The 27365-nt window shown below is 45.5% G+C and overlaps 1 protein-coding gene and 2 gene segments (V, D, J or C); all 3 read right to left on the reverse strand.

Moving 5' to 3' along the window:
• Nucleotides 1-1878: 1878 nt before the first annotated feature.
• Nucleotides 1879-13138, reverse strand: LOC114765300 (immunoglobulin kappa light chain-like). Of its 2 annotated transcripts, none has more exons than XM_028955447.1 (5): nucleotides 13079-13138; nucleotides 12247-12486; nucleotides 11823-12117; nucleotides 11097-11134; nucleotides 1879-2267 (listed from the first exon to the last, which is right to left on the reverse strand). In XM_028955447.1, the coding sequence occupies exons 2-5, from the start codon at nucleotides 12368-12370 to the stop codon at nucleotides 1963-1965; spliced, it is 762 nt and encodes a 253-aa protein (XP_028811280.1). In that variant the 5' UTR covers nucleotides 12371-12486; nucleotides 13079-13138; the 3' UTR covers nucleotides 1879-1962. The 2 variants fall into 2 exon arrangements, with proteins under 2 accessions (XP_028811280.1, XP_028811279.1); XM_028955446.1 differs by lacking the exon at nucleotides 1879-2267 and adding an exon at nucleotides 10086-10485.
• A 5532-nt stretch (nucleotides 13139-18670) lies between these two features.
• Nucleotides 18671-25500, reverse strand: LOC114765301 (Ig kappa chain V region Mem5-like). The segment is given in 4 exon segments: nucleotides 18671-19065; nucleotides 19686-19721; nucleotides 24988-25284; nucleotides 25415-25500. Coding segments are annotated over 4 exon segments (693 nt in total).
• Nucleotides 19930-20628, reverse strand: LOC114765302 (immunoglobulin kappa variable 3-20-like). The segment is given in 2 exon segments: nucleotides 19930-20408; nucleotides 20543-20628. Coding segments are annotated over 2 exon segments (360 nt in total).
• Nucleotides 25501-27365: the final 1865 nt, after the last annotated feature.

The raw sequence follows: 27365 nt of genomic DNA on the forward strand, positions 1-27365 counted from the left end.
ATATTCACATGTAACTGCAATAATCATTTACTGGTGTTAATAAATTAGAAACTGTTCATGTTTAACCTCTATTGTGCCATGCCTCTTTCTGCCAGGTAACATCAAGTTGGAGTGGTTTTAATACAGTGCTTTTGTGTGTAGAGAGGGGTTTTTATACTATTCTCCACACTTTTTACACCCTGTCACTCCAAGCTTGTAAAGTGACCGAGGAACAGACACTAGTGTCTGGTCTGAAGACCTGAGAGAACAGGGTGAGGTGTAGGAATGGAGAAGGTCCGTTCAGTGACTTAAAAACGAACAAAATAATTTTAAAAACACCATCACCACCATCAGCTGCATGTCTGATGGAGATGCATTTGCCTACAGAGCCGAGGTGAGGGCCCTGGAATCAGGAGCCTGCAGGGAGGAGGACACACCTCCACCACATCGAGGGAACAGAGAAGGAGAGAGTCAGCTACTTCAGGTTCTTGTAGCTCAACATCAGCGAGGATCTGAGCTGAACTTATAACATCAGTGCGATCACAAAACCAGGAATACAGCAGCTCAGGAGATAAGGAGGATCAGCATGGACTCCAGAATACCAGCTTCTACAGACACACCATCCAGAATGTTCCATCTAACAGAAACACACCCTGGAATGGCAGCTGGACCACAAAGTTCTGCAGAGAGTGGTCAGATCGGCACAGAGCATCACCAGGATGGAACTGCCAGCCATCTCGGTCCTGTAGAGCAGGGGTCACCAGCTCTGGTCCTGAAGGGCACCAGTCCTGCACAGTGTAGATCTTTCCACGTTCCACTGCATCTCATTCAGCTCAAGAACTGAGTGATAACGAGTACAGAGGTTGAATCAGGTGAATGAATGAAGGTAACACAAAAATGTGCAGGACAAGTGCCCTCCAGGACGAGGTCTGGTGACCCCTGCTGAAGAGAAGGTGCTGCAGGAGGAAGACACAGCAGATCCTCACTGATCCTCCAGACCTTCACCAGCAGATCCAGGGACACTATCTCTCAGGTCACTCCAGACCGGATTTTGTGTCTGTCTTGTGTCTGTCTTGTGTTTCCTGATTGTCCTGATCTGTTCTTCATATTATAAATGTGTCCTAGTCGTGTCCTGTCCTCGTTCGGTCATTTGTCTTTTATAATGTGTGGTGTATGTGTGATGGTCCCTGTGCCCTGTTTACTGTAGTATTAAATACTTGTGTTTGTGAGATTTTTACAAGTTTTACTGTGTTTACTTTTCTTGTTCCTGAAGAATTCCTTTATGGGTGAAGAGGTTGTATTGTTGTCTGTATTTGACAGTAAAGTTGAACTGAAGACTGATTCAGTCTGTTGTGATGATTTCCAGGAAGCAGAACAGACTCGACGTGTGTAGGTGATACTGTTCTCACATTTTAAAGAAGTTCGGTGTCGGAGTCTCCTGTACAGAAGTGAAACTGCAGCCATGTGACCCTGAAAGTTGTAGATTTGGACTTGATGATATTTGCATGGCTGCGCTCCACTTCTTCTCCAACTCTGAGAATAGAGCAGCTCTCTGACCAGATGTTCATCACACACAACAGATATACAAAAAGGGAGAAATGTTCATATTTATTACTGACTGTGCTGACCGCTATTTATAACATTAATATTATTAATCACTTTAGTTTTATTATTATTATTAGATACCTGTATAAGCTCCATCTCTAATATAATATACTAATAATAATCATACAGGACTAGAATATTATTCTGATGGTTTTCTTTTGAAAGCCACTGTGAGAAGATTGTCCCACATTAGAGATTTACTGATGAATATGTATGGATGAGAATATTTTCTATATTCTGATTTACAGATCAGTGTTATTGTTGTAATAAAGCTACAGTCCAGACACGCAGAAATGGACTAAAATGATATTTTATTGTGTCAGTAAGAGCATGGATCATGATAAAGATAAATGTGCAGGGTCTGGGGCGGAGTGGACGCTACTCAGGACAGTCGGCCGTCCCTAGTGCTGCAGTGACCGGTGACTCTGAGCTATGGGACGCCTGACAGGTGACCTCTTTGGCGCTGGACCACTCCTCAGAGGAAAGGGAGCTGCTCCAGCTGTACAGACCGTCCTTGTCCATCACGCCCGGACTGGACGCCCCAGTCCTGCTGCTCCCGTCCACCGTCCAGCTCAGGGTCCAGTCTGACGGGAAGCCCCTATTGGCCAGACAGAGCAGCGAGCGCTGAGTGGACAGCTCGTCTCTGGCGGAGGACAGGATGGTCACCGTGGGACGTGTTCTTGCTGAAAGAGGAGTCAGAGTCAGACAGGAGTAGCGATGGAGGGACGATCCCACTGGGACCAGTTCAACTGTACTGCTGCTTTACTGGTCATTCTCCAGCGTCATCATCATCATCACATGCAATTTATCTTCATCTTTATACTTCTATTCAGCTGGGAGATCCATTTAAATCAAAAGTGTCTTTCTGTTTCTACACCATCTTCATTATTAGTAGAATTTCAACAGCAACATGAGGATCTGATGCTGATTAGAAGATCAGATCCAGCAAACAAGGAAAGATGTGAGAAGCTCAGCCGTGGACCGAACCCTCCTGTTTCACCCTGTTTTCTTATTATATGATTTTATACTCCATACAAGCTCATTTACTTACTGATGCAGCATTATTCTAATATGGTTTTATGGTTCTATCTATTCCCAATTTCAGAAAATAAAATACTTGGATGATGGTCAGAAGATTCATTTAATTGCAATCAATAGTTTGTTATAAAAAAGATTGAACATTTTCTATCCAGCATAAATAAAGTTGAACACACAGACAAACATACACAGAAGTGAAAAACTTACTTCCAAATTCCACGCTGGTGCCGCCACCAAAAGTGAACCACAGTGGTACAGTTCCTACTTCTGGTCGTACAAAAACCTGCCCTGCAGCCTGCAGCTTTTATAAAGACGCATCTACAGTAGAAACACAGAATTATATTTATACACCAGATACTAGAGCATCTCAGAATATGACCTATTAAAATAGAATAAAAAGCTCATTTGTTTCTGTAATGTAGCTCAAAACATATTTTTATTAGTAATTAAATATTCTAATTAAGTTTTTGTACTAGTACTAGTTTACTAGTAGACTAGACTAGAGACTAAAATACTAACCTGTTCACATAAACACACTAACAAGAGTCTAATTATATCTGGACCAGATATAATTATCAATATAATTACAGAAATAAGATCAAATATGAAAATAATCACACTGCCTTTAAATAAAATTAATTTGCTATAAATAATAAAATGATTGGTGTTTTTTGCAGATATTTGTGTATTTGATCCACCCCCTGTATCTTCTGAGCTCTTCTTCTCAGTGGTTCCTGCAGGTTCCTCATGATGAGGTTTTTGTACAGATCTCAATCAGTGTGTGAGCGGCAAGCTGTTACCCTGCTGACAGTAATAAACTCCAGCATCTTCACCCTGGACTCCACTTATGGTCAAAGTGAAATCTGAATCAGATCCAGCACCACTGAATCGATCTGGTATCCCATCATGACGAGTTGTTGCATATCTAATCAGGAGTTTAGGAGCTTCTCCAGGTTTCTGCAGGTACCAGTGTAGGTAATTGCTGACACTCGTGCTGGTTTTACAGTTGATTTTGACTGTATCTCCAGGCTGAACCACATGGACAGCAGGAGTCTGAGTCAGGATGATGTCTCCTGTACATCCTGACATGAAGAGAACATTTTCATCAGGAACACAGTTGAACTCTGAGCTGTAAAAACGTGTTCACCTCAATAAAGTCACCAGAAAGTGTCCCCATCACTGTGCAGACTGAGAACCTACCGTGGATGTAGAAGAACAGCGTCCAGATGAAGATGTTGACCAGAGTCATGGTTCCTCAGTCATAAAGTGTGAAATGTCTCCAGATCTGCTCCATAAGTACCTGCAGCCCCCTGAGTCCTGCCATGTAAAGCGCTGCTCTATGTAAATCCTCTTCCTGAGTGACACCATCTGTCACACCAGCACTTCCTCTACCTCCCTCTGCTCCACTGGGGTGTGGTTCTGCTGTTCCACCACTTCATCCTGGTTTCAGAAGGAAGTTAGAAGAAAAAAGCTCAGATCGGTTTTATTTGAGGATCTTTGTGTGAGAAATGCATTAAAATTATCCCAACTTGATTTAACGAATAACGTGCGCTAGTTTCTCTTGTCATAGAGGGAGAATGTGGGCGGAGTTTAGCAATATTTCTGAGGTGGAAATAGGAGGTGCGGCAAATGTTCTTGATGTGGCCCTGACAGTAGAAGAATAATTAATACATCATCTCCATTTTATATATTAGTTCTAGTTCTGTTTAGAACTTTTCTCTGATAAAGAGGGTCCAGGCCTGAACTTAATGTATTTGGGGGCCATGTTTGATAATTTAGGGAGCACATGTTCTCCAGGCTGAGAAGAGTGATGAGCTGTCTTAAGATCCCAGGGAAGACAGATGACTTGTTTAAAGTATATTTCATGTCACCTTTGATCGGATGATGATTCTGTCTGTTCTCTCATTTTATCATGTCAGGATCTGGTCCAGAAGGAGCTACTCCAGATTCGGTGTTGGGACCGGAGTTTGGTGTTGGTCTGGTGTTATTATGTTTCCTGCTTGTTTTGGTGTGTCTGCCTGTATAAAGCTGCCCCGTCCGTGTCTGTTCACCATCGGCTCGTATTTTGGTGATGTTTCCCTGTCGTGTGCTCCTGTCACACGAACCGGGACCAGAATGAGAGAGGCGTGTAGGAGGAGACGAGAAACCTCGGTGCGGCGGGACGCAGGGAGGCAGGTAAGTTCCTCCGCGTTTATCTGCGAACGTGGACGCCGCCAGCCGCAACACCACACTGATGTCATTCGAGTTTTAAGACACAAGATGGCAGAACAGGGCGACAGGAAGGAGTTCGGGAATCAGGAGAACAGAGTGGACAGGTACGGTCTTACTTGGGTTGAGGATTTCGGGGCCGAGTCAAATGACGTGCATCCTTCAATGACTGAGCAGTTGGCAGCTGCTCTCTAGCCTAATTTATAGGAGTCACGTTAACTCGTTTCCGTGTTACTCCCGGTCACATGATGGAATCATGTGACAGTACACCCCCCTCCAGGGCCCCGGAGCGGCGGCGGTATGCTGCCGGTACTCAGTCACCAGAGAAGGGTCCAGGATGAAACTACTCGGGATCCAAGACCGTTCTTCTGGTCCATAGCCGGTCCAATGCACCAGGTACTGGACCCCCCGACCTCTGCGTCGAGAGGCAATAATGCGCTCCACCGTGTATGCGGGTCCCCCGTCAACAATGCGTGGTGGTGGCGGATCCGGAGCCGGAGGATGAAGAGAGGATCTGACAAAGGGTTTTAGTTTGCAGACATGAAAAACCAGATGGACACGAATGGCAGGAGGGAGTTGGAGATGGTAGGTGAGGGGGTTGATCCGGCTGAGGATCCGGAATGGCCCGATGTATCGAGGGGACAGTTTGTGTGACTCAGTCCTGAGACGCAGGTCTTGGGTGGATAGCCACACTCTGTCCCACTCGGAAGCGCAGTCGCCGGAGGTGTACCTGGTGAGTGAAGATGGGGGGCTGATATCCATGGCAGATCTCAAAGGGGCTATGGCCGGTGGCGGAGGAGACTTGCAGGTTGTGTGCCAGCTCCGCCCAAAGGAGAAACCCGGGCCACGTGCATTGGCGTTCCGATGCAAAGCACCGCAGGTATCGTCCCAGCTGTAGGTTGGCCCTCTCCACCTGACTGTTGGTCTGGGGATGGTAGCCAGAGGAGAGGCTGCAGGTTGATCCAATGAGGCGACAGAACCCCTTCCACACAGCTGAGACGAATTGGGGTCCCCGATCAGAGACGATGTCCTGGGGGAACCCATGAAGGCGGACCACGTGTTGACGCACGAGGTCAGCGGTTGTGGCAGAGGACGGTAGGCCGGAAAGGGCGACCAAGTGGACCACTTTGGAGAAGCGATCCACTATGGTCAGGATGGTGGTCATACCATTAGCTTCAGGGAGACCGGTGATGAAGTCCAAGGCGAGGTGGGTCCAGGGGCAATGAGGAATGGGAAGAGGACGCAGGGGCCCAGCAGCCGGTGTGTTGGGAGTCTTGGCCCGGGCACAGACGTCGCAGGCATCAACATAGGCCTGTACGTCCCGCCGTACCGAAGGCCACCAGAACGCCCGGCGAATGAAGGAGAGGGTCCGTTGGCGTCCTGAATGGAGGAATGGCCCAAATGCAGTACATCGGGCCGGCAGGTATTTGGGACGTACAGGCACCCTGGTGGGGTGTTAGCTAGGCCAGGGTCGGACACCTGGGCAGCCCGGACCTTCATCTCAAGGGACCAGTGGAGGATGCGATGAGGAGGAAGAATGGGTTCGGGGTCGGAGGATGGTGAGTCTGGGGTGTGTTGATGTGAAAGAGCATCGGCTTTTTGATTTTTGGACCCGGGACGGTAGGAGAGTTGAAAGTTGAATTGCTCGAAAAATAATGCCCACCTCGCCTGACGGGGATTGAGTTGTTTGGTGGCTTTGATTGATATGAGATTTTGGTGATCGGTCCAGACCAGAAAGGGGGTGTCACTGCCTTGTATCCAGTGCCGCCACTCCTCGAGGGCCCACCTGACTGCCAGCAGCTCACGGTCCCCCACCCCGTATCGTCGCTGTGCAGGGGTGAACTTCCGCAAGAAGAAGCAACACGGGTGCAATTTCCGGTCTGGACCGCGTTGAGAGAGGACTGCGCCAGCACCCACCTCTGACGTGTACACTTCTACAACAAACGGAAGGGAAGGATGTGGGTGTTGAAGAATGGGGGCAGTGGTGAAATGACGACACAAGGATTTAAAAGCTTGAATGGCCTCAGGGGTTAGGCGGAACAAACGTGGTGAAGGTTTGGTGAGAGCAGTGAGGGGTGCTGCGACTGTACTGTAGCCACGGATGAAGCGACGATAGAAATTCGCAAACCCAAGAAACCGTTGCAGTTGTTTCAGCATCGTGGATAGGGGCCACGATGCCACTGCTTCCAGCTTCTTGGGCTCCATGGCCACACCCTGGGACGAGATGGTAAAACCCAGGAACGTGGTGGAGCGCTGGTGGAAGGCGCATTTCTCCAGCTTACAATACAGTCGATGGGCGAGCAATCTCTTCAGTACTGCTCTCACGTGTTGGATATGAGATTCCAGGGTGGGTGAGTAGATAAGCACATCGTGCAGGTAGGCATACACCCACCGTCCCAGCATGTCCTGGAGAGCATCGTTGATGAACTGCTGGAAGACGGCGGGTGCATTGCACAGACCAAAGGGGATGACAAGAGATTCAAAGTGACCAGTGGGGGTGATGAAGGCTGTCTTCCACTCGTCGCCCTCTCTGATGCGAATCAGGTTGTAGGCCGAAAGGAGATCCAGCTATGTGAAGTACTTCGCTCCCGAGAGGGTGTCGAGGGTGGTGTTGGTGAGGGGTAATGCCGTTCGATTTTTGATAGTGATTTTGTTGAGTCCACGATAATCCACACACGGTCGCAGACCACCATCCTTCTTGGTCACGAAGAAGAACCCTGCCGCGGCCGGGGAAGTCGAGGGGCGGATGGTACCATTCTGGAGCGCCTCCGCCACAAACCGCTCCATGGCCAGTTGCTCTGCTTTCAAGAGGGAGTAGAGATGTCCTTTCGGGGGAGTGGTTCCCGGTAGCAGGTCAATGGCCATGTCGCCTGGTCGATGGGGAGGCAGCTGGGCAGCTTTGGCTGGGCTGAAGACGGCGGCTAGGTCGTGATAGCAGGAGGGGACATGGTCTAATACAGGACGGGTCGGTTCTAGGTTCGAGGAGGCAGACGGGGAGGGCTGTGGCAGAAGGCAATGGCGATGGCATTGTGCTCCCCACTCCAACAACATGCCCGATGAAAAGGAAAGGTGGGGTTCATGGAGCGACAGCCAGGGGAACCAGAGGAGGAGTGGTGAGGTGATAATATTGGTCACTAAAAACTGAATTGGGACCGTGCGGTGAATGATGGGTCCTGAGGAGACCGGATGACCATCCACGGAGGTGATTGTGAGAGGACTTGTGAGGAGCTCCAGGGGAATGTGATGTTGTTGGACGAAGGAGCTATGAAATTTCCAGCTGCCCCGGAATCCACAAAGGCTGTGGTGGAGATGACTCGCTGATTCCATTCCAGGACGGCCGGGAGAGTGAGTCGGGAGGTCGGTGTAATCAGATGTGGAGGAAGGGACCCAGCTGACCGCGCGGTGTGAGGGGGAAGCGCAGTATGCACACAAACCCTCTCGAAAACGCCGCTGCTTTTCTTTGGGCGTGAGGGTTATCCGTCCCAGCTGCATGGGTTCCCCCCTATGGTCTGGAGGAGTGACGGTGGGCTGAGGTGGTGAGAAAGGCGGTCGGGGAGTCTGGTGCAGGGTTGGAGTGGGGGCCGCAGTTTTCGGGAGTGCCAGCAGGTGGTGATCAATCCTGAGCGCAAGTTGTATGAGGGCCTCATACGTTGCTGGCATCTCCCGGCTGACCATCTCCCCACAAATTCATGGGGCCAGTCCCTCATAGTACATCATCCGGAGGGCGTGGTCGCCCAGCGGAGCCTTTGCAGCCAGGGTCCGGAATCTTGCGGTGAACTGGCTGACAGGTGAGGAACCCTGGCGCAGATGGTAGACCTGCGACGCGACGTCTTCCACACCGTCCGGATGGCAGAACGTGATTTTCAATTCCTCCACGAATTCGGAATATGAGAGGGACGCAGAACGGGGTGAGCTGATTCGCACGTTCGCCCACTCCGCCGCGGGACCAACGAGCAAGGTGAATAATAAGGCGATTCGGGATCGGGAGCTGGGGTAGCGGCTAGGCTGCAGCTCAAAAAAAAAGGCCTCGCCGCTCCCCTCAGTCCCGTTCCAGCGCTCCGGAAGCGGCAAACTGGGTTCGGGAACCGCGGGGGGGCGAGGGCTCTGCGCAGCGTTCGCCGCTTCATGCTCTCGGTGCGCGACAGTCATCTCATGTAAACGCTGCCGCAGGAAGCGAACCTCCTGCGACAGACATCCAAAAAGATTCTCCTGCCGCGCTACTCGATCACATAAAGCAGCGAGTTGTGAAGCGCAGACTTCCGCTCAGTCATTCTGTCACACGAACCGGGATCAGAACGAGAGAGGCGTGTAGGAGGAGACGAGAAACCTCGGTGCGGCGGGACGCAGGGAGGCAGGTAAGTTCCTCCGCGTTTATCTGCGAACGTGGACGCCGCCAGCCGCAACACCACACTGATGTTGTCGTTCGCGTTTTAAGACACAAGATGGCAGAACAGGGCGACAGGAAGGAGTTCGGGAATCAGGAGAACAGAGTGGACAGGTACGGTCTTACTTGGGTTGAGGATTTCGGGGCCGAGTCAAATGACGTGCATCCTTCAATGACTGAGCAGTTGGCAGCTGCTCTCTAGCCTAATTTATAGGAGTCACGTTAACTCGTTTCCGTGTTACTCCCGGTCACATGATGGAATCATGTGACAGCTCCATGTATTAAACCCCATGTCTCGTCCTCCTACACGCCTCTCTCGTTCTGATCCCGGTTCGTGTGACAGGAGCACACGACAGGGAAACATCACCAAAATACGAGCCGACGGTGAACAGACACGGACGGGGCAGCTTTATACAGGCAGACACACCAAAACCCAGCCATGTGACCCTGAAAGTTGTAGATTTGGACTTGATGATATTTGCATGGCTGCGCTCCACTTCTTCTCCAACTCTGAGAATAGAGCAGCTCTCCGACCAGATGTTCATCACACACAACAGATATACAAAAAGGGAGAAATGTTCATATTTATTACTGACTGTGCTGACCGCTATTTATAACATTAATATTATTAATCACTTTAGTTTTATTATTAATATTAGATACCTGTATAAGCTGCATCTCTAATATAATATACTAATAATAATCATACATGACTAGAATATTATTCTGATGGTTTTCTTTTGAAAGCCACTGTGAGAAGATTGTCCCACATTAGAGATTTACTGATGAATATGTATGGATGAGAATATTTTCTTTATTCTGATTTACAGATCAGTGTTATTGTTGTAATAAAGCGACAGTCCAGACATGCTGAAATGGACTAAAATGATATTTTATTGTGTCAGTAAGAACATGGATCATGATAAAGATAAATGTGCAGGGTCTGGGGCAGAGTGGACGCTACTCAGGACAGTCGGCCGTCCCCAGTGCTGCAGTGACCGGTGACTCTGAGCTGTGGGACGCCTGACAGGTGACCTCTTTGGTGCTGGACCACTCCTCAGCGGTCAGAGTCAGGGAGCTGCTCCAGCTGTACAGACCGTCCTTCTCCAACACGCCCGGACTGGATGCCCCAGTCCTGCTGCTCCCGTCCATCATCCAGCTCAGGGTCCAGTCTGACGGGAAGCCCCTATTGGCCAGACAGAGCAGCGAGGGCTGAGTGGTCAGCTCGTCTCTGGTGGGGGACAGGATGGTTACCGTGGGACGTGTTCTTGCTGAAAGAGGAGTCAGAGTCAGACAGGAGTAGCGGTGGAGGGACGATCCCACTGGGACCAGTTCAACTGTACTGCTGCTGTACTGGTCATTCTCCAGCGTCCAGACATCATCATCATCATCATCACATGCAATTTATCTTCATCTTTATACTTCTATTCAGCTGGGAGATCTGATTAAATCAAAAGTGTCTTTCTGTTTCTACACCATCTTCATTATTAGTAGAATTTCAACAGCAACATGAGGATCTGCAGCTGGTTAGAATATCAGATCCAGCAAACCTCACCAAACAAGGAAAGATGTGAGAAGCTCAGCCGTGGACCGAACCCTCCTGTTTCACCGTTTTCTACTCTTATTATTATATGATTTTATACTCCATACAAACTCATTTACTTACTGATGCAGCATTATTTTAACATGGTTTCATGTTTCTACTTATTCCCAATTTCAGAAAAAAAAAATTTTGGATGACGGTCAGCAATTTAATTTATAGTTTGTTGTAGAAAATATTGAACATTTTCTATACAGCATATTTATACTAAAATTGAAAATCTTGAAATTAAATATTTTATCAGAACACACAGACAAACATACAAAGAAGTGAAAAACTTACTTCCAAATTCAACGCTGGTGCCGCCACCAAAAGTGAACCACAGTGGTACAGTTCCTACTTCTGGTCGTACAAAAACCTGCCCTGCAGCCTGCAGCTTTTATAAAGACGCATCTACAGTAGAAACACAGAATTATATTTATACACCAGATACTAGAGCAACTCAGAATATCATCTATTAAAAAAAGATCATTTGTTTATGTAATGTAGCTCAAAACTTAAACCTTTGACCCTTCAGTCCCAGTTTTTTTTATTGGTAATGAAATATTCTAATTAAGTTTTTGTACTAGTACTAGTTTACTAGTAGACTAGACTAGAGACAAAAATACTAACCTGTTCACTTAAACACACTAACAAGAGTCTAATTATATCTGGACCAGACACATTTACATTTACAGAAATAAGATCAAATATGAAACTAATCACACTGGCATGGAAAGGTCACTAAAAGACAAGATCTGATCAAAATTGGTCACATTTTCTGGTTTCTAAATTCAGGGTAAGTGACTGAAAAGTGAAGGATCCTTCAGCATCACTCGTCCAGTTTTAGTCTTATTTGACTTTCCTGTTATTAAAGTGAATTTGCTATAAATAATGAAATAATGGGTGTTTTGTGCAGATATTTGTGATTTTGATCCACACCCTGTATCTTCTGAGTTTTTCTTCTAAGTGGTTCCTGTAGGTTCCTCATCATGAGGTTTTTGTAGAGAGCTCAATCACTGTGTGAGTGGTAACTCATCACCTTGTTGACAGTAATAAACTCCAGCATCTTCACCCTGGACTCCGTTTATGGTCAAAGTGAAATCTTGACCATATCCAGCACCACTGAATCGATCTGGTATCCCAGCGTAACGGTTTGTGGAATCATATATCAGGAGTTTAGGAGCTTCTCCAGGTTTCTGGAGGTACCAATGTACCTCCTCATCGACAGCCTTGTCTGTTTTACAGTTGATGTTGACTGTATCTCCAGGCTGAGCCACGTGGACAGCAGGAATCTGAGTCAGGATGATGTCTCCTTTACATCCTGAGATGAACAGAACATTTTCATCAGGAACACAGTTGAACTTTAAGGTGTAAAACCTTCACTTCAATAAAGTTATCAGAGAAAAATCCATCACCGGTGTCGCCATCACTGTGCAGACTGAGAACCTACCGTGGATGTAGAATACCAGCGTCCAGATGAAGATGTTGACCAGAGTCATGGTTCCTCTGTCATAAAGTGTGAAATGTCTCCAGATCTGCTCCATAAGTACCTGCAGCCCCCTGAGTCCTGCCATGTAAATCGCTGCTCTATGTAAATCTTCTTCCTGAGTGACACCATCTGTCACACCAGCACTTCCTCCACCTCCCTCTGCTCCACTGGGGTGTGGTTCTGCTGTTCCACCACTTCATCCTGGTTTCAAACAGAAGTTTGAAGAAAAGAGCTCAGATCTGTGCCTGTTATCATTTGAGGGTCTTGGAGTGAAACCTCTAGTCAGGAGATCTTCTAAACCAGTGGGGTTTGGGCCTCAACTTCACACTCATCATCTGCTCAGCAGATCAAGATGAACTGGTCTTCTCTTTCTGTCATGTTCACACACCAACTGCTGTCATTTTTTATTGTGCTGTACATTTATTCAATTGAAAACTGCAAATAAGATGAAGATGATATAAAAGTATGAATTTATTGTCGTACGTGAGCGCCTGCAGGTGCCATGAACATGGCTGATTAACAGGTCTAATCGTCCTCAGATGAAGCTTGTTGAGTGGGAACCATTACATTTACATTTTACATTTACAGCATTTACCAGACGCCCTTATCCAGAGCGACTTACAGTCAGTAGTTACAGGGACAGTCCCCCCCTGGGTTAAGTGTCTTGCTCAGGGACACAATGGTAGTGGGTTACCTCTAGGCTACTACCACCCAAGGCCCATTAGGCCCTGTTATATATAGAAGAGAAGACGCTGGACAACATGGCTACGTGGACATGGACTCTGATCTTTACCTTTACGTGTAGTTTCAGTTTCCTGGAAATCGCCACACACTTGCGGGTTTGTTTTCGTTCTTTCATTTGTCTCCCCTGTTTTTTGGCCCTCATGTAGTTTTGTGTTTAAATAAATCCCTTTTTGTGTCAATGTTCTTCTCCTGCGCTTCCTTCCTCCTTCAGCCCGTGGACGTGACACATGAGAACTACTGTTAGATCCTTGATATTCTTTTACATGACTTTTTAACTTCAGCCTGACATGATACTTGATTTTATATTTTTGAGTTAATGTAATTGTCAGGGACCTGAAGCACCCCACAAATTCAGGTTCATGACAGTTTTTAAATTCCCTGCAGGGTCCGAATGTCCACAACGAACTCCGGTGGGGTCGTAGATGCCTGCATCATAGTTCCCTGGTCTTTGTGTGGCAGGACATCGGTGCTCAGGACAGTCCACCTTGGAGTTGAAGAGACCTGCCGCCGTGTCCTTGTGTTCCCGGTGATGGCCAAGGTTAGGACATGTGTTTGGTTCTTCGGGGCTGTCAGGACACTGAGAGGAGTTGGCGAGCAGGTACTGGCCGAGGACAGATCTTCAGTGACGATGGTGCCAGTGCTGGACTGGACTCGGATAGACTTGTCGACGTGTCCAACTCTCACCAATGGCGGAAAAGAGAAAAGAGACATAAAAAAGAGCAGTAAAGTAAAAAGCACAGAGTGATTTTGTGCAAAAGAGTCCGGAGTGATTGGAGGTGAAAGTGAAAGTGCTGGAGTTCTATGTAGTGTTGTTGTTGAGAGCTCGGACAGCCTGCGGGAAGAAGCTCCTCCTCATTCTCTCTGTGTTGGACTTCAGGGTGCGAAAGCTCTTCCCTGATTGCAACAGGGAGAAGAGTCCATTGTTGGGGTGGGTGAGGTCCTTCACTGTCTTCGTGGCCCTGGTACAGCACCGTTTGCTGTAGATAGATTGAATGTCAGGGAGCTTGGTACGGATGATTCGTTCGGCTGATCGAACCACCCTCTGTAGGGTTCGCATGTCCTGCACGGTGCTGTTCCCGAACCAGGTTGAGATATTTTTGTTCAGGATGCTCTCTATGGTGCAGGAGTAGAAGTTCCTGAGCACCTTGGAGGGCAGTCTAAAGTCTCTCAGGCGTCTGAGGTGGTAGAGACGCTGCCGAGCCTTTTTCACCACGGTGTTGATGTGACAGGACCATGACAGGTCCTGCGTGATGTTAACACCGAGGTAACGGAAGATGTCCACTCTCTCCACTGGGCTCCTGTTTTGTACAGAAGTCCACTATTAACTCCTTTGTCGTTCAGGTGGAGATTGTTCCTCTGGCACCAGTTCGCCAGATTTCCAACCTCCTTCAGGTAGGCCGTCTCGTCGTTGTCAGAGATCAGGCCCACCACGACAGTGTCGTCAGCAAACTTGATGATGGTGGTGGAGTTAGTAGTGGCTGTACAGTCATGGGTGTACAGGGAGTACAGCAGGGGCTCAAAACACAGCCCTGGGGGGCTCCAGTGCTGAGAGTGATGGAGTCTGGTCCTGCTGCTTTCCTGGTGTTCACTCTCTTGAAGGCTCTCCTCACATCATGCTCAAATCAAATATGAAACTAATCACACTGGCAGGGAAAGGTCACTAAAAGACAAGATCTGATAAAAACTGGTCAAATTTTCTAATTTCTAATATCAGGGTAAAATCTGTGACCTTGAGTCTGAACTTCATGACTGAAAGTGAAAGATCCTTCAGCATCACTGGTCCAGTTTTAGTCTTATTTCACTTTTAAATAAAGTTAATTTGCTATAAATAATGAAATAATGGGTGTTTTGTGCAGATATTTCTGTATTTGATCCACACCCTGTATCTTCTGAGTTATACTTCTCAGTCGTTTCTGCAGGTTCCTCATCATGAGGTTTTTGTACAGAGCTCTATCACTGTGTGTATGGGACCTCTTCATCATGTTGACAGTAATAAACTCCAGCATCTTCACCCTGGACTCCACTTATGGTCAAAGTGAAATCATAATCATATCCAGCACCACTGAATCGATCTGGAATTCCATCATGTCGAGTTGTTGCATATCTAATCAGGAGTTTAGGAGCTTCTCCAGGTTTCTGAAGGTACCAGTGTAGGTCATCATCGACAGCCTTGTCTGCTTTGCAGTTCATCTTGACTGTATCTCCAGGCTGAGCCACATGGACAGCAGGAGTCTGAGTCAGGATGATGTCTCCGGTACATCCTGACATGAATAGAACATTTTCCATCAGGAACACAGTTGAACTCTGAGCTGTAAAAACTTCTTCAGTTCAATAAAGTTACCAGGGAAAAATCCATCACCGGTGTCCCCATCACTGTGCAGACTGAGAACCTACCATGGATGTAGAAGACCAGCGTCCAGATGAAGATGTTGACCAGAGTCATGGTTCTTCAGTCATGAAGTGTGAAACATCTCCAGATCTGCTCCATAAGTACCTGCAGCCCCCTGAGTCCTGCCATGTAAAGCGCTGCTCTATGTAAATCCTCTTCCTGAGTGACACCATCTGTCACACCAGCACTTCCTCCACCTCCCTCTGCTCCACTGGGGTGTGGTTCTGAAGTTAGAAGAAAAAAGCTCAGATCTTTTTTATTTGAGAATCTTGGTGTGAAACCTCTGAATTTTATTTGAATTAATGAATTTTATTTATAATACACTTTACATTTTACCAAAAATGTAAAAGTGCATAGAGACAATAAAAAAGACATTATGGTTAAGATCCAGCAGTAAATAATGTTCCTCAGTGCTGGAAAAGACCGTATCTCCAGTGATGTGGGAGCATGTTCTAGGAGGGTGGAGAAGGTGGGTGTTGGTAGGATGGAGACTGCATGAGTGACATTGGCGGGTCAAGATTTCTAGGAAGTATGATGGCACGTTACCATGCAGACATTGGAATGTACGCATGGAGACCTTGTAAGTGATCCTGGCAGATTACGGGATCCAGTGTAGTGAATGCAGCAATGGGGTGATGTTCTCGTGTTTCCTCACGCTCATCAGAATCCTGGCCGTGCTGTTCTGAACATCTTCCTCGTCCTCCTCCGCTGATCGGAATCGCGGGGGCAGCATCCCAAGTAGGGAACCCCAGACAGCCCCTCTCACCATCCACCTCCACCAGCTCCTCTGGCAGGACCCCAAGGCGTTCCTAGACCAGACTGGAGATATAATTTCTCCAGCGTGTCCTGGGTGCGACCCGGGGGCCTCCTGCTCAAAACATCTCCCCAGGGAGGCGTCCAGGAGGCATCCTGACCAGAGTCCCAAACCACCTCAACTGGCTCCTCTCGATGTGGAGGAGCAGCGGTTCTACTCTGAGTCCCTCAAGAATGTCCAAGCTCCTCACCATATCTCTAAGGGTGGCCACCCTACAGAAGAAACTCATTTCGGCCGCTTGTATCCTCGATCTCGTTCTTTCGGTCATCACCCAAAGCTCATGACCATAGGTGAGGATTGGGACGTAGATGGAGCAGTAAATCTAGATCCTTGCTTTCTGGCTCAGCTCCCTCTTCACCACGACAGATCAGTTCAGCGTCCGAATCACTGTAGACGCCACCCCAATCCGCCTGTCCATCTCCTGCTCCCGTCTTCCCTCACTCGTGAACATCTTCAGAACCTTTTTCTGAACATATTGAAGTTTTTGTACGTTCTTGTCAGGAATCCCAATGAGAAGCGCTTTACAATTATCCCGTCTTGATTGAACGAAGACATGCGATAGTTTCTCTGCGTCATAGAGGGAGAATGTGGCCGGAGTTTAGCAATATTTCTGAGGTGGAAATAGGAGGTGCGGCAAATGTTCTTGATGTGGCTTTCAAAGGTGAGTTGAGGATCAAAAATAACACCAAGGCAGGTGACTGTTTTAGACGGGGAGATGTGCTGAGCAGAGAAAGAGATGCTGAGGATTTTTTTGGTGTAGAAAGTGATGGGGAGTGCCAATTTGAATGACTATTGAACTATTGAGATGTTGGAAACTTCACTCCATCCATGCCTTTACCTGCTCTAGACAAATTTCCAGAGAATGAAGAGAGGAGGGTTGAAGATGAAGCCTACAGACTGTGTGTAACACCAGACAGACCTCCATGCAGCTTCAGATAAAGTTGATTATCATGCACGTAGGAGTGGATTGATACCTCGTACCCCTTATCCAGACAGAACCCCTGATACAGGAATACAGTGGCCATCCACCCCCACCTGGTGAATTTTGAGGTGGAGGCCACAGCTTGGAGATAAACTGGTGGTCTTCATTAACACATGAAAAGTCATGGACCTGGAATCTCCCATCTTACATCCTCCTCACCCATCTTCTTCTCACGAGGTACTGATCTACTGTTGCTGACTGCCTGGTCACCTGAGTGTTCACCTGGCTTACAGAAGTCCTACCTTCTTCTCATCCTCCTGTGCATTATGCTGAAATGGATCCCTAATAAATCTTCTTCTGCTGAGCTCATTCCAATCTGCACTTGACCCTGACAGGAGAAGAATAATTAATACATCAGCTCCATTTTATATATTAGTTCTAGTTCTGTTTATAACTTTTCTCTGATAAAGAGGGTCCAGGCCTGAACTTAATGTATTTGTGGGCCATGTTTGATCATTTGGGGAGCACATGTTCTCCAGGCTGAGAAGAGTGACAAGTCCCAGGGATGACAGATGACTTGTTCAAAGTATATTTCATGTCACCTTTAATCAGATGATGAAGCTGATTCTGTCTGTTCCCTCATTTTATCATGTCAGGATCTGGTCCAGAAGGAGCTACTCCGGATTCGGTGTTGGGACCGGAGTTTGGTGTTGGTCCGGTGTTATTATGTTTCCTGCTTGTTTTGGTGTGTCTGCCTGTATAAAGCTGCCCCGTCCGTGTCTGTTCGCTGTCGGCTCGTAGTTTGGTGATGTTTCCCTGTCGTGTGCTCCATGTATTAAACCTCCTGTCTCGTAACCTTGTGCGTCTGCGTCCTCCTTCCTCATCATGTCCAGCCACTGGGACAGATCAGTTTATCAAGCATCATCTTCTGCTGATCAGATCAAGACCCTGAACCAACAGGTTTAAAATAAAAATATTTAAATGAACTGAATCAGCAGCATTTCAATATAAATGTTTAATTGTAAAAATGATGAAGATGCTGCCGTCTCCTGTACAGAAGTGAAACTGCAGCCATGTGACCCTGAAAGTTGTAGATTTGGACTTGATGATATTTGCATGGCTGCGCTCCACTTCTTCTCCATCTCTGAGAATAGAGCAGCTCTCCGACCAGATGTTCATCACACACAACAGATATACAAAAAGGGAGAAATGTTCATATTTATTACTGACTGTGCTGACTACTATTTATAACATTAATATTATTAATCATTTTAGTTTTATTATTATTATTATTATTAGATACCTGTATAAGCTGCATCTCTAATATAATATACTAATAATAATCATACAGGACTAGAATATTATTCTGATGGTTTTCTTTTGAAAGCCACTGTGAGAAGATTGTCCCACATTAGAGATTTACTGATGAATATGTATGGATGAGAATATTTTCTATATTCTGATTTACAGATCAGTGTTATTGTTGTAATAAAGCAACAGTCCAGACACGCTGAAATGGACTAAAATGATATTTTATTGTGACAGTAAGAGCATGGATCATGATAAAGATAAATGTGCAGGGTCTGGGGCGGAGTGGACGCTACTCAGGACAGTTGGCCGTCCCCAGCGCTGCAGTGACCGGTAACACTGAGCTGTGGGACGCCTGACAGGTGACCTCTTTGGCGCTGGACCACTCCTCAGCAGTCAGAGTCAGGGAGCTGCTCCAGCTGTACAGACCGTCCTTCTCCATCACGCCCGGACTGGACGCCCCAGTCCTGCTGCTCCCGTCCACCGTCCAGCTCAGGGTCCAGTCTGACGGGAAGCCCCTATTGGCCAGACAGAGCAGCGAATGCTGAGTGGACAGCTCGTCTTTGGCGGGGGACAGGATGGTCACCGTGGGACGTGTTCTTGCTGAAAGAGGAGTCAGAGTCAGACAGTAGTAGCGGTGGAAGGACGATCCCACTGGGACCAGTTCAACTGTACTGCTGCTGTGCTGGTCATTCTCCAGCGTCCAGACATCATCATCATCATCACATGCAATTTATCTTCATCTTTATACTTCTATTCAGCTGGGAGATCCGTTTAAATCAAAAGTGTCTTTCTGTTTCTACACCATCTTCATTATTAGTAGAATTTCAACAGCAACATGAGGATCTTCTGCTGATTAGAAGATCAGATCCAGCAAACCTCACCAAACAAGGAAAGATGTGAGAAGCTCAGCCGTGGACCAAACCCTCCTGTTTCACCCTGTTTTCTATTCTTATTATTATATGATTTTATACTCCATACAAACTCATTTACTTACTGATGCAGCATTATTTTAACACACTTTCATGTTTCTATCTATTCCCAATTTCAGATCATAAAATACTTGGATGATGGTCATTTATTTCATTTAATTATAATAAAAAAATTTGTTATAGAAAATATTGAACATTTTCTATCCAGCATATTTAGACTAAAGTTGAAAATGTTACTGGAAATTAATTTTTTTATCAGAACACACAGATACACAGAAGTGAAAAACTTACTTCCAACATTGAGGCTGGTGCCGCCACCAAAAGTGAACCACAGTGGTACAGTTCCTACTTCTGGTCGTACAAAAACCTGCCCTGCAGACTGCAGCTTTTATAAAGACGCATCTACAGTAGAAACACAGAATTATATTTATACACCAGATACTAGAGCATCTCAAAATATGATTATTAAAATATGATAAAAAAGCTCATTTGTTTCTGTAATGTAGCTCAAAACTGGACCAGCATCACTGGTCCAGTTTTAGTCTTATTTCACTTTTTAGGAGTTTAAATAAAGTTATTTTTTTATAAAATAATTGGTGTTTTGTGCAGATATTTGTGTATTTGATCCACACCCTGTATCTTCTGAGTTCTTCTCAGTGGTTCCTGCAGGTTCCTCATCATGAGGTTTTTGTACAGATCTCAATCACTGTGTGAGCGGGAAGCTGCTACCCTGCTGACAGTAATAAACTCCAGCATCTTCACCCTGGACTCCACTTATGGTCAAAGTGTAGTCTGAATCAGATCCAGCACCACTGAATCGATCTGGTATCCCATCATGACGAGTTGTTGCATATCTAATCAGGAGTTTAGGAGCTTCTCCAGGTTTCTGGAGGTACCAGTGCAGGTAAGTACTGCTTATACTTGTGCTGGTTTTACAGTTGATCTTGACTGTATCTCCAGGCTGAACCACATGGACAGCTGGAGTCTGAGTCAGGATGATGTCTCCTGTACATCCTGACATCAAAAGAGAACATTTTCATCAGGAACACAGTTGAACTCTAAGCCGTAAAAACTTCTTTACTTCAATAAAGTCACCAGAGAAAGTTCTAGCACCAGTATCCCCATCACTTTGCAGACTAAGAACCTACCGTGGATGTAGAAGACCAGCGTCCAGATGAGCATGTTGACCAGAGTCATGGTTCCTCAGTCATAAAGTGTGAAAGGTCTCCAGATCTGCCCCATAAGTACCTGCAGCCCCCTGAGTCCTGCCATGTAAAGCGCTGCTCTATGTAAATCCTCTTCCTGAGTGACACCATCTGTCACACCAGCACTTCCTCCACCTCCCTCTTCTCCACTGGGGTGTGGTTCTGCTGTTCCACCACTTCATCCTGGTTTCAGAAGGTAGTTAGAAGAAAAGATCTCAGATCTGCACCGGTTTTTATTTGAGGATCTTGGTGTGAAACCTCTGGTTGGGAGACCTTCTGAGCTGATGTCCCAGCTGCAATTCTTCCTTCTCAGATGTTGAAGGTACAAGTTGTAGGATTACTACATATTGAATAATTAAGAGAAAATGTAGTAAAATTGCATAATATTTTACATACTTCATAAATGAAAAGTTTTAAGATCAAGAATTAATATCCTCTTATGTAACAAAGCAACCAGTAAGCAGCACGATGAACGTAAAGGTGAAGCAGAGTTCTGGAAACATCCATACCGTACAATACCATGTTTATATATAAAGTACTTAAACACAAGGGAGGTGACCAAAAATAATAATAATTATATTACCAGGAACAGGACAGACATGGACAAAAATTTCATTAAGAATAAAGAATAAAAGAAAACAGAATAAAATAAGAGAGAAAAATGCAGCAATTTGAGTAAAACAGGAGTCAAATAAAACAGAAAGTATTTAGGACAACATAGTAAAAGAGTTCAAATAGAACTGCTTAAGAAACCACATAAAACACTGCATAAGAAGAGCGTATAAGAACCACCTCACGCTGGGTTAAAAGCCAGGGGGTAAAAATTCATTTTTTAAACACAGTGATTGACAGCGCCTGTCTGACACTGATTGGTCGGTCATTTCATAGACGTGGGGCGACCACTGCAGATGCCCTGTCACCTCTGAGCTTGTAAAGTGACTGAGGAACAGACAATAGTCTCTGGTCTGAAGACCTGAGAGAACGGGGTGGAGTGTAGGAATGGAGAAGGTCCATTCAGTGACTTAAAAACTAACAAAAGAATAAAAAAACACCATCAACACCATCATCAGCTGCATGTCTGATGGAGATGCGTCTGCCTACAGAGCCGAGTTGAGGGACCTGGACTAATGGACGTCAGGAGCCTGCAGGGAGGAGGACACACCTCCACCACATGGAGGGAACAGAGGTGGAGAGAGTCAGCTGCTTCAGGTTCTTGTAGCTCAACATCAGCGAGGATCTGAGCTGAACTTATCACATCAGTGTGATCACAAAACCAGGAATACAGCAGCTCAGGAGCTGAGGAGGATCAGCATGGCCTCCAGAATGAAGCAGTGGTGGCCTAGCGGTTAAGGAAACGGCCCTGTAATCAGAAGGTTGCCGGTTCGAATCCCGATCAGCCAAGGTGCCACTGAGGTTCCACTGAGCGAAGCACCGTCCCCACACACTGCTCCCCGGGCGCCTGTCATGGCTGCCACTGCTCACTCAGAGTGATGGGTTAAATGCAGAGGGAAAATTTCACTGTGTGCATTGTGTGCTGTGCTGCTGTGTATCACATGTGACAATCACTTCACTTTTAAATACCAGCTTCTACAGACGCACCATCCAGAATGTTCCATCTGGCAGAAACACAGCCTGGAATGGACAATAACATTCTGAAGAGAGTGGACAGATCAACACAGAGCATCACCAGGATGAAACTGATCCTCCAGACCTTCACCAGCAGATCCAGGGACACTTTCTCTCAGGTTACTCCAGACTGGATTTTGTGTCTGTCATGTGTCTCCTGATTCATATTATAAATGTGTCCTAGTCGTGTCCTGTCCTCGTTTGGTCATTTGTCTTTTATAATGTGTGGTGTATGTGTGATGGTCCCTGTGCCCCGTTTACTGTAGTATTAAATACTTGTGTTTGTGAGACTTTTACAAGTTTTACTGTGTTTACTTTTCTTGTTCCTGAAGAATTCCTTTATGGGTGAAGAGGTTGTATTGTTGTCTGTATTTGACAGTAAAGTTGAACTGAAGACGGATTCAGTCTGTTGTGATGATTTCCAGGAAGCAGAACAGACTTGAAGTCTGTAGGTGACGCTGTTCTCACATTTTAAAGAACGTTTTTAATAAAGTTCGGTGTTGGAGTCTCCTGTACAGAAGTGAAACTGCAGCCATGTGACCCTGAAAGTTGTAGATTTGGACTTGATGATATTTGCATGGCTGCGCTCCACTTCTTTCTCCAACTCTGAGAATAGAGCAGCTCTCCGACCAGATGTTCATCACACACAACAGATATACAAAAAGGGAGAAATGTTCATATTTATTACTGACTGTGCTGACCGCTATTTATAACATTAATATTACTAATCACTTTAGTTTTATTAGTTTTATTAGATACCTGTATAAGCTGCATATCTAATATAATATACTAATAATAATCATACATGACTAGAATATTATTCTGATGGATTTCTTTTGAAAGCCACTGTGAGAAGATTGTCCCACATTAGAGATTTACTGATGAATATGTATGGATGAGAATATTTTCTATATTCTGATTTACAGATCAGTGTTATTGTTGTAATAAAGCGACAGTCCAGACATGCTGAAATTGACTAAAATTATATTTTATTGTGTCAGTAAGAACATGGATCATGATAAAGATAAATGTGCAGGGTCTGGGGCGGAGTGGACGCTACTAAGGACAGTTGGCCGTCCCCAGCGCTGCAGTGACTGGTGACTCTGAGCTGTGGGACGCCTGACAGGTGACCTTTTTGGCGCTGGACCACTCCTCAGAGGACAGAGTCAGGGAGCCGCTCCAACTGTACAGACCGTCCTTGTCCATCACGCCCGAACTGGACGCCCCAGTCCTGCTGCTCCCGTCCACTGTCCAGCTCAGGGTCCAGTCTGACGGGAAGCCCCTATTGGCCAGACAGAGCAGCGAATGCTGAGTAGACAGCTCGTCTCTGGCGGGGGACAGGATGGTCACCGTGGGACGTGTTCTTGCTGAAAGAGGAGTCAGAGTCAGACAGGAGTAGCTGTGGAGGGACAATCCCACTGGGACCAGTTCAACTGTACTGCTGCTGTACTGGTCATTCTCCAGCGTCCAGACATCATCATCATCATCACATGCAATTTATCTTCATCATTATACTTCTATTCAGCTGGGAGATCCGTTTAAATCAAAAGTGTCTTTCTGTTTCTACACCATCTTCATTATTAGTAGAATTTCAACAGCAACATGAGGATCTGCAGCTGATTAGAAGATCAGATCCAGCAAACCTCACCAAACAAGGAAAGATGTGAGAAGCTCAGCCGTGGACCGAACCCTCCTGTTTCACCCTGTTTTATACTCTTATTATTATATGATTTTATACTCCATACAAACTCATTTACTTACTGATGCAGCATTATTCTAACACGCTTTCATGTTTCTATCTAATCCCAATTTCAGAAACTAAAATACTTGGATGATGGTCAGAAGATTCATTTAATTATAATCAATAGTTTGTTATAAAAAAGATTGAACATTATCTATTCAGCATATTTAGACTAAAGTTGAAAATGTTACTGGAAATTTAATATTTTATCAGATCACACAGACAAACACACAGAAGTGAAAAACTTACTTCCAACACTGAGGCTGGTGCCGCCACCAAAAGTGAACCACAGTGGTACAGTTCCTACTTCTGGTCGTACAAAAACCTGCCCTGCAGCCTGCAGCTTTTATAAAGACGCATCTACAGTAGAAACATAGAATTATATTTATACACCAGATACTAGAGCATGTCAGAATATCATCTATTAAAATATGATAAAAAAAGCTCATTTGTTTCTGTAATGTAGCTCAAAACTTAAACCATCGAACCTTCAGTCCCAACTAATTATAGAGGTTATTTTTATTATTAATGAAATATTCTAATTAAGTTTTTGTACTAGTACTAGTTTACTAGTAGACTAGACTAGAGACTATAATACTAACCTGTTCACTTAAACACACTAACAAGAGTCTAATTATATCTGGACCAGACACATTTACATTTACAGAAATAAGATCAAATATGAAACTAATCACACTGGCAGGGAAAGGTCACTAAAAGACAAGATCTGATAAAAACTGGTCACATTTTCTGGTTTCTAAATTCAGGGTAAAATCTGTGACCTTGAGTCTGAACTTCACGACTGAAAGTGAAGGATCCTTCAGCATCACTGGTCCAGTTTTAGTCTTATTTCACTTTTCAGGAGTTTAAATAAAGTTAATTTGCTATAAATAATGAATTAATGGGTGTTTTGTGCAGATATTTGTGTATTCACACCCTGTATCTTCTGAGTTCTTCTTCTCAGTGGTTCCTGCAGGTTCCTCATCATGAGGTTTTTGTACAGAGCTCTATCACTGTGTGAGTGGCCAGCTGCTACTCTGCTGACAGTAATAAACTCCAGCATCTTCACCCTGGACTCCACTTATGGTCAAAATGAAATCTGAACCAGATCCAGTGCCGCTGAATCGACCTGGTGTCCGACTTTGACGAGCAGTGGCACCATATATCAGGAGTTTAGGAGCTTCTCCAGGTTTCTGAAGGTACCAGTGCAGGCTTCTGCTGACACTCGTGCTGGTTTTACAGTTGATCTTGACTGTATCTCCAGGCTGAGCCACATGTACAGCAGGAGTCTGAGTCAGGATGATGTCTCCTGCACATCCTGACATGAAGAGAACATTTTCATCAGGAACACAGTTGAACTCTAAGCTGTAAAAATGTCTTCACTTCAATAGTCACCAGAGAAAAATCCATCACCGTTGTCCCCATCACTGTGCAGACTGAGAACCTACCGTGGATGTAGAAGACCAGCGTCCAGATGAAGATGTTGACCAGACTCATGTTTCCTCAGTCATAAAGTGGGAAAGGTCTCCAGATCTGCTCCATAAGTACCTGCAGCCCCCTGAGTCCTGCCATGTAAAGCGCTGCTCTATGTAAATCCTCTTCCTGAGTGACACCATCTGTCACACAAGCACTTCCTCCACCTCCCTCTGCTCCACTGCGGTGTGGTTCTGCTGTTCCACCACTTCATCTTGGTTTCAAACAGAAGTTAGAAGAAAAAAGCTCAGATCTGTTTTATTTGAGAATCTTGTTGTGAAACCTCTGGTCAGGAGATCTACTAAACCAGTGGAGTTTGGGCCTCAAGTCTACACTCATCATCTGCTCAGCAGATTGAGATGAATTTTGAGATTCGCTAAGGACAGAAACGATCTGGTCTTTCTGTCATGATCACACACCAACTGCTGTACATTTATTTTTATTCTTCTGTACATTTTTCACAGATCTCACACACCTGAGGAGAATTCCTGGAGCTCTGAATTCAGGCCACGCCCCCTTCAGTCATAGCACATGTTGTATAATAAATTAGAAAGATAACTTTAAAATATTTTTCACACAACACCAAACCAGCATGTGACTCTGAGCACAAAAATAAAAAATTAAAAAGGATGAAAAGAGACGAGATAATAATAATAATCTATTTAAAAGTCACATGTACGATAATGATAATACAAATGAATTTTATTCATAATGCAATTTACATTTTACTAAAAATCCATTTTACTAAAAATCAGTAAATAACGCTCATCAGAATCCTGGCCGTGCTGTTCTGAACATCGCCCTCGTCTTCCTCCGCTTATCCGGGTCCGGGTCGCGGGGGCAGCATCCCAAGTAGGGAACCCCAGACAGCCCCTCTCCCCAGCCACCTACACCAGCTCCTCCGGCAAAACCCCAAGGCGTTCCCAGACCAGACTGGCCTCCTGCCTGAAACATCTCCCCAGGGAGGCGTCCAGGAGGCCAGATGCCCGAACCACCTCAACTGGCTCCTCTCGATGTGGAGGAGCAGCGGTTCTACTCTGAGTCCCTCCAGAATGTCCGAGCTCCTCATCCTATCTCTAAGGGTGGCCACCCTACGGAGGAAACTCATTTCGAATTTGTAGCATTGAACAAGTCTAGTCCTCCTGGATACAGCTATGTACACCAACCTCACTTAACTGGAAGAGGAGGTGGCGTCGCAGTCATTTTTAATGATAACCTCGGTATTACTCATAAACCCGGACATGGATTTAACTCTTTTGAGATTCTACATACCAATATAACTCATGTAGTCTCACAAAATAAAAATAAGTTTATTCCATTGATTATCATTTATAGACCCCCTGGACCTTATTCTGAGTTTCTTAGTGAATTTACAGATTTTGTCTCCAACTTAGTTGTATCTGTGGATAAAGCCCTAATTGTCGGCGACTTTAACATCCACTGTGATCTTGTACTGACCTTCGGTTTAAATATAGAAGATATAGTTACTCTTCCGCAATCTGAAATTATCTCAGATCATATCCTCATCGCTTTTAAAATATGTCTCAGAACAATAAACTCAACCCCCCTCATTATAGAGACAAACGGACAATTACATCAAGTATGGCACAGAGGTTTATTAATACCTTACCAGATTTATCGACGCTGATAAACTCACCGTCAGACCCTGCTGAACTCGACCAAATGTCTAGAATTAACAGTGCGTAGTACGTTAGATAAAGTCTCTCCCCTCAAAAGGAAGATAGTAAGAGATAAAAACTTAATTCCTTGGTATAATGATCACACACGCTCGCTTAAGAAGACCGCCCGGAAATAAGAATGTAAATGTAAATTATTCAGAATAGCGTGGAAGTAGAGAAGGCTCGATCAACGTATCTGTGCTCGTTAATAGACAAGAACAAAAATAATCCCGGATTCCTGTTTAAC

The sequence above is a fragment of the Denticeps clupeoides genome, chromosome 15 (assembly GCF_900700375.1).
Source record: "Denticeps clupeoides chromosome 15, fDenClu1.1, whole genome shotgun sequence".
Lineage (NCBI taxonomy): Eukaryota > Metazoa > Chordata > Actinopteri > Clupeiformes > Denticipitidae > Denticeps > Denticeps clupeoides.

Bases quoted from the DNA above. Each gene is read 5' to 3' on its own strand.
- LOC114765300 (XM_028955446.1), bottom strand. From the start codon at position 12,370: ATGGCAGGACTCAGGGGGCTGCAGGTACTTATGGAGCAGATCTGGAGA. The intron at 11,135-11,822 runs ACTCACACAGTG...TGTACCACTGTG, and splicing joins CAACAAGGTGATGAGTTACC to GTTCACTTTTGGTGGCGGCA. The intron at 10,486-11,096 runs GTAAGTTTTTCA...CTCCTCTTTCAG, and splicing joins CACCAGCGTTGAATTTGGAA to CAAGAACACGTCCCACGGTA.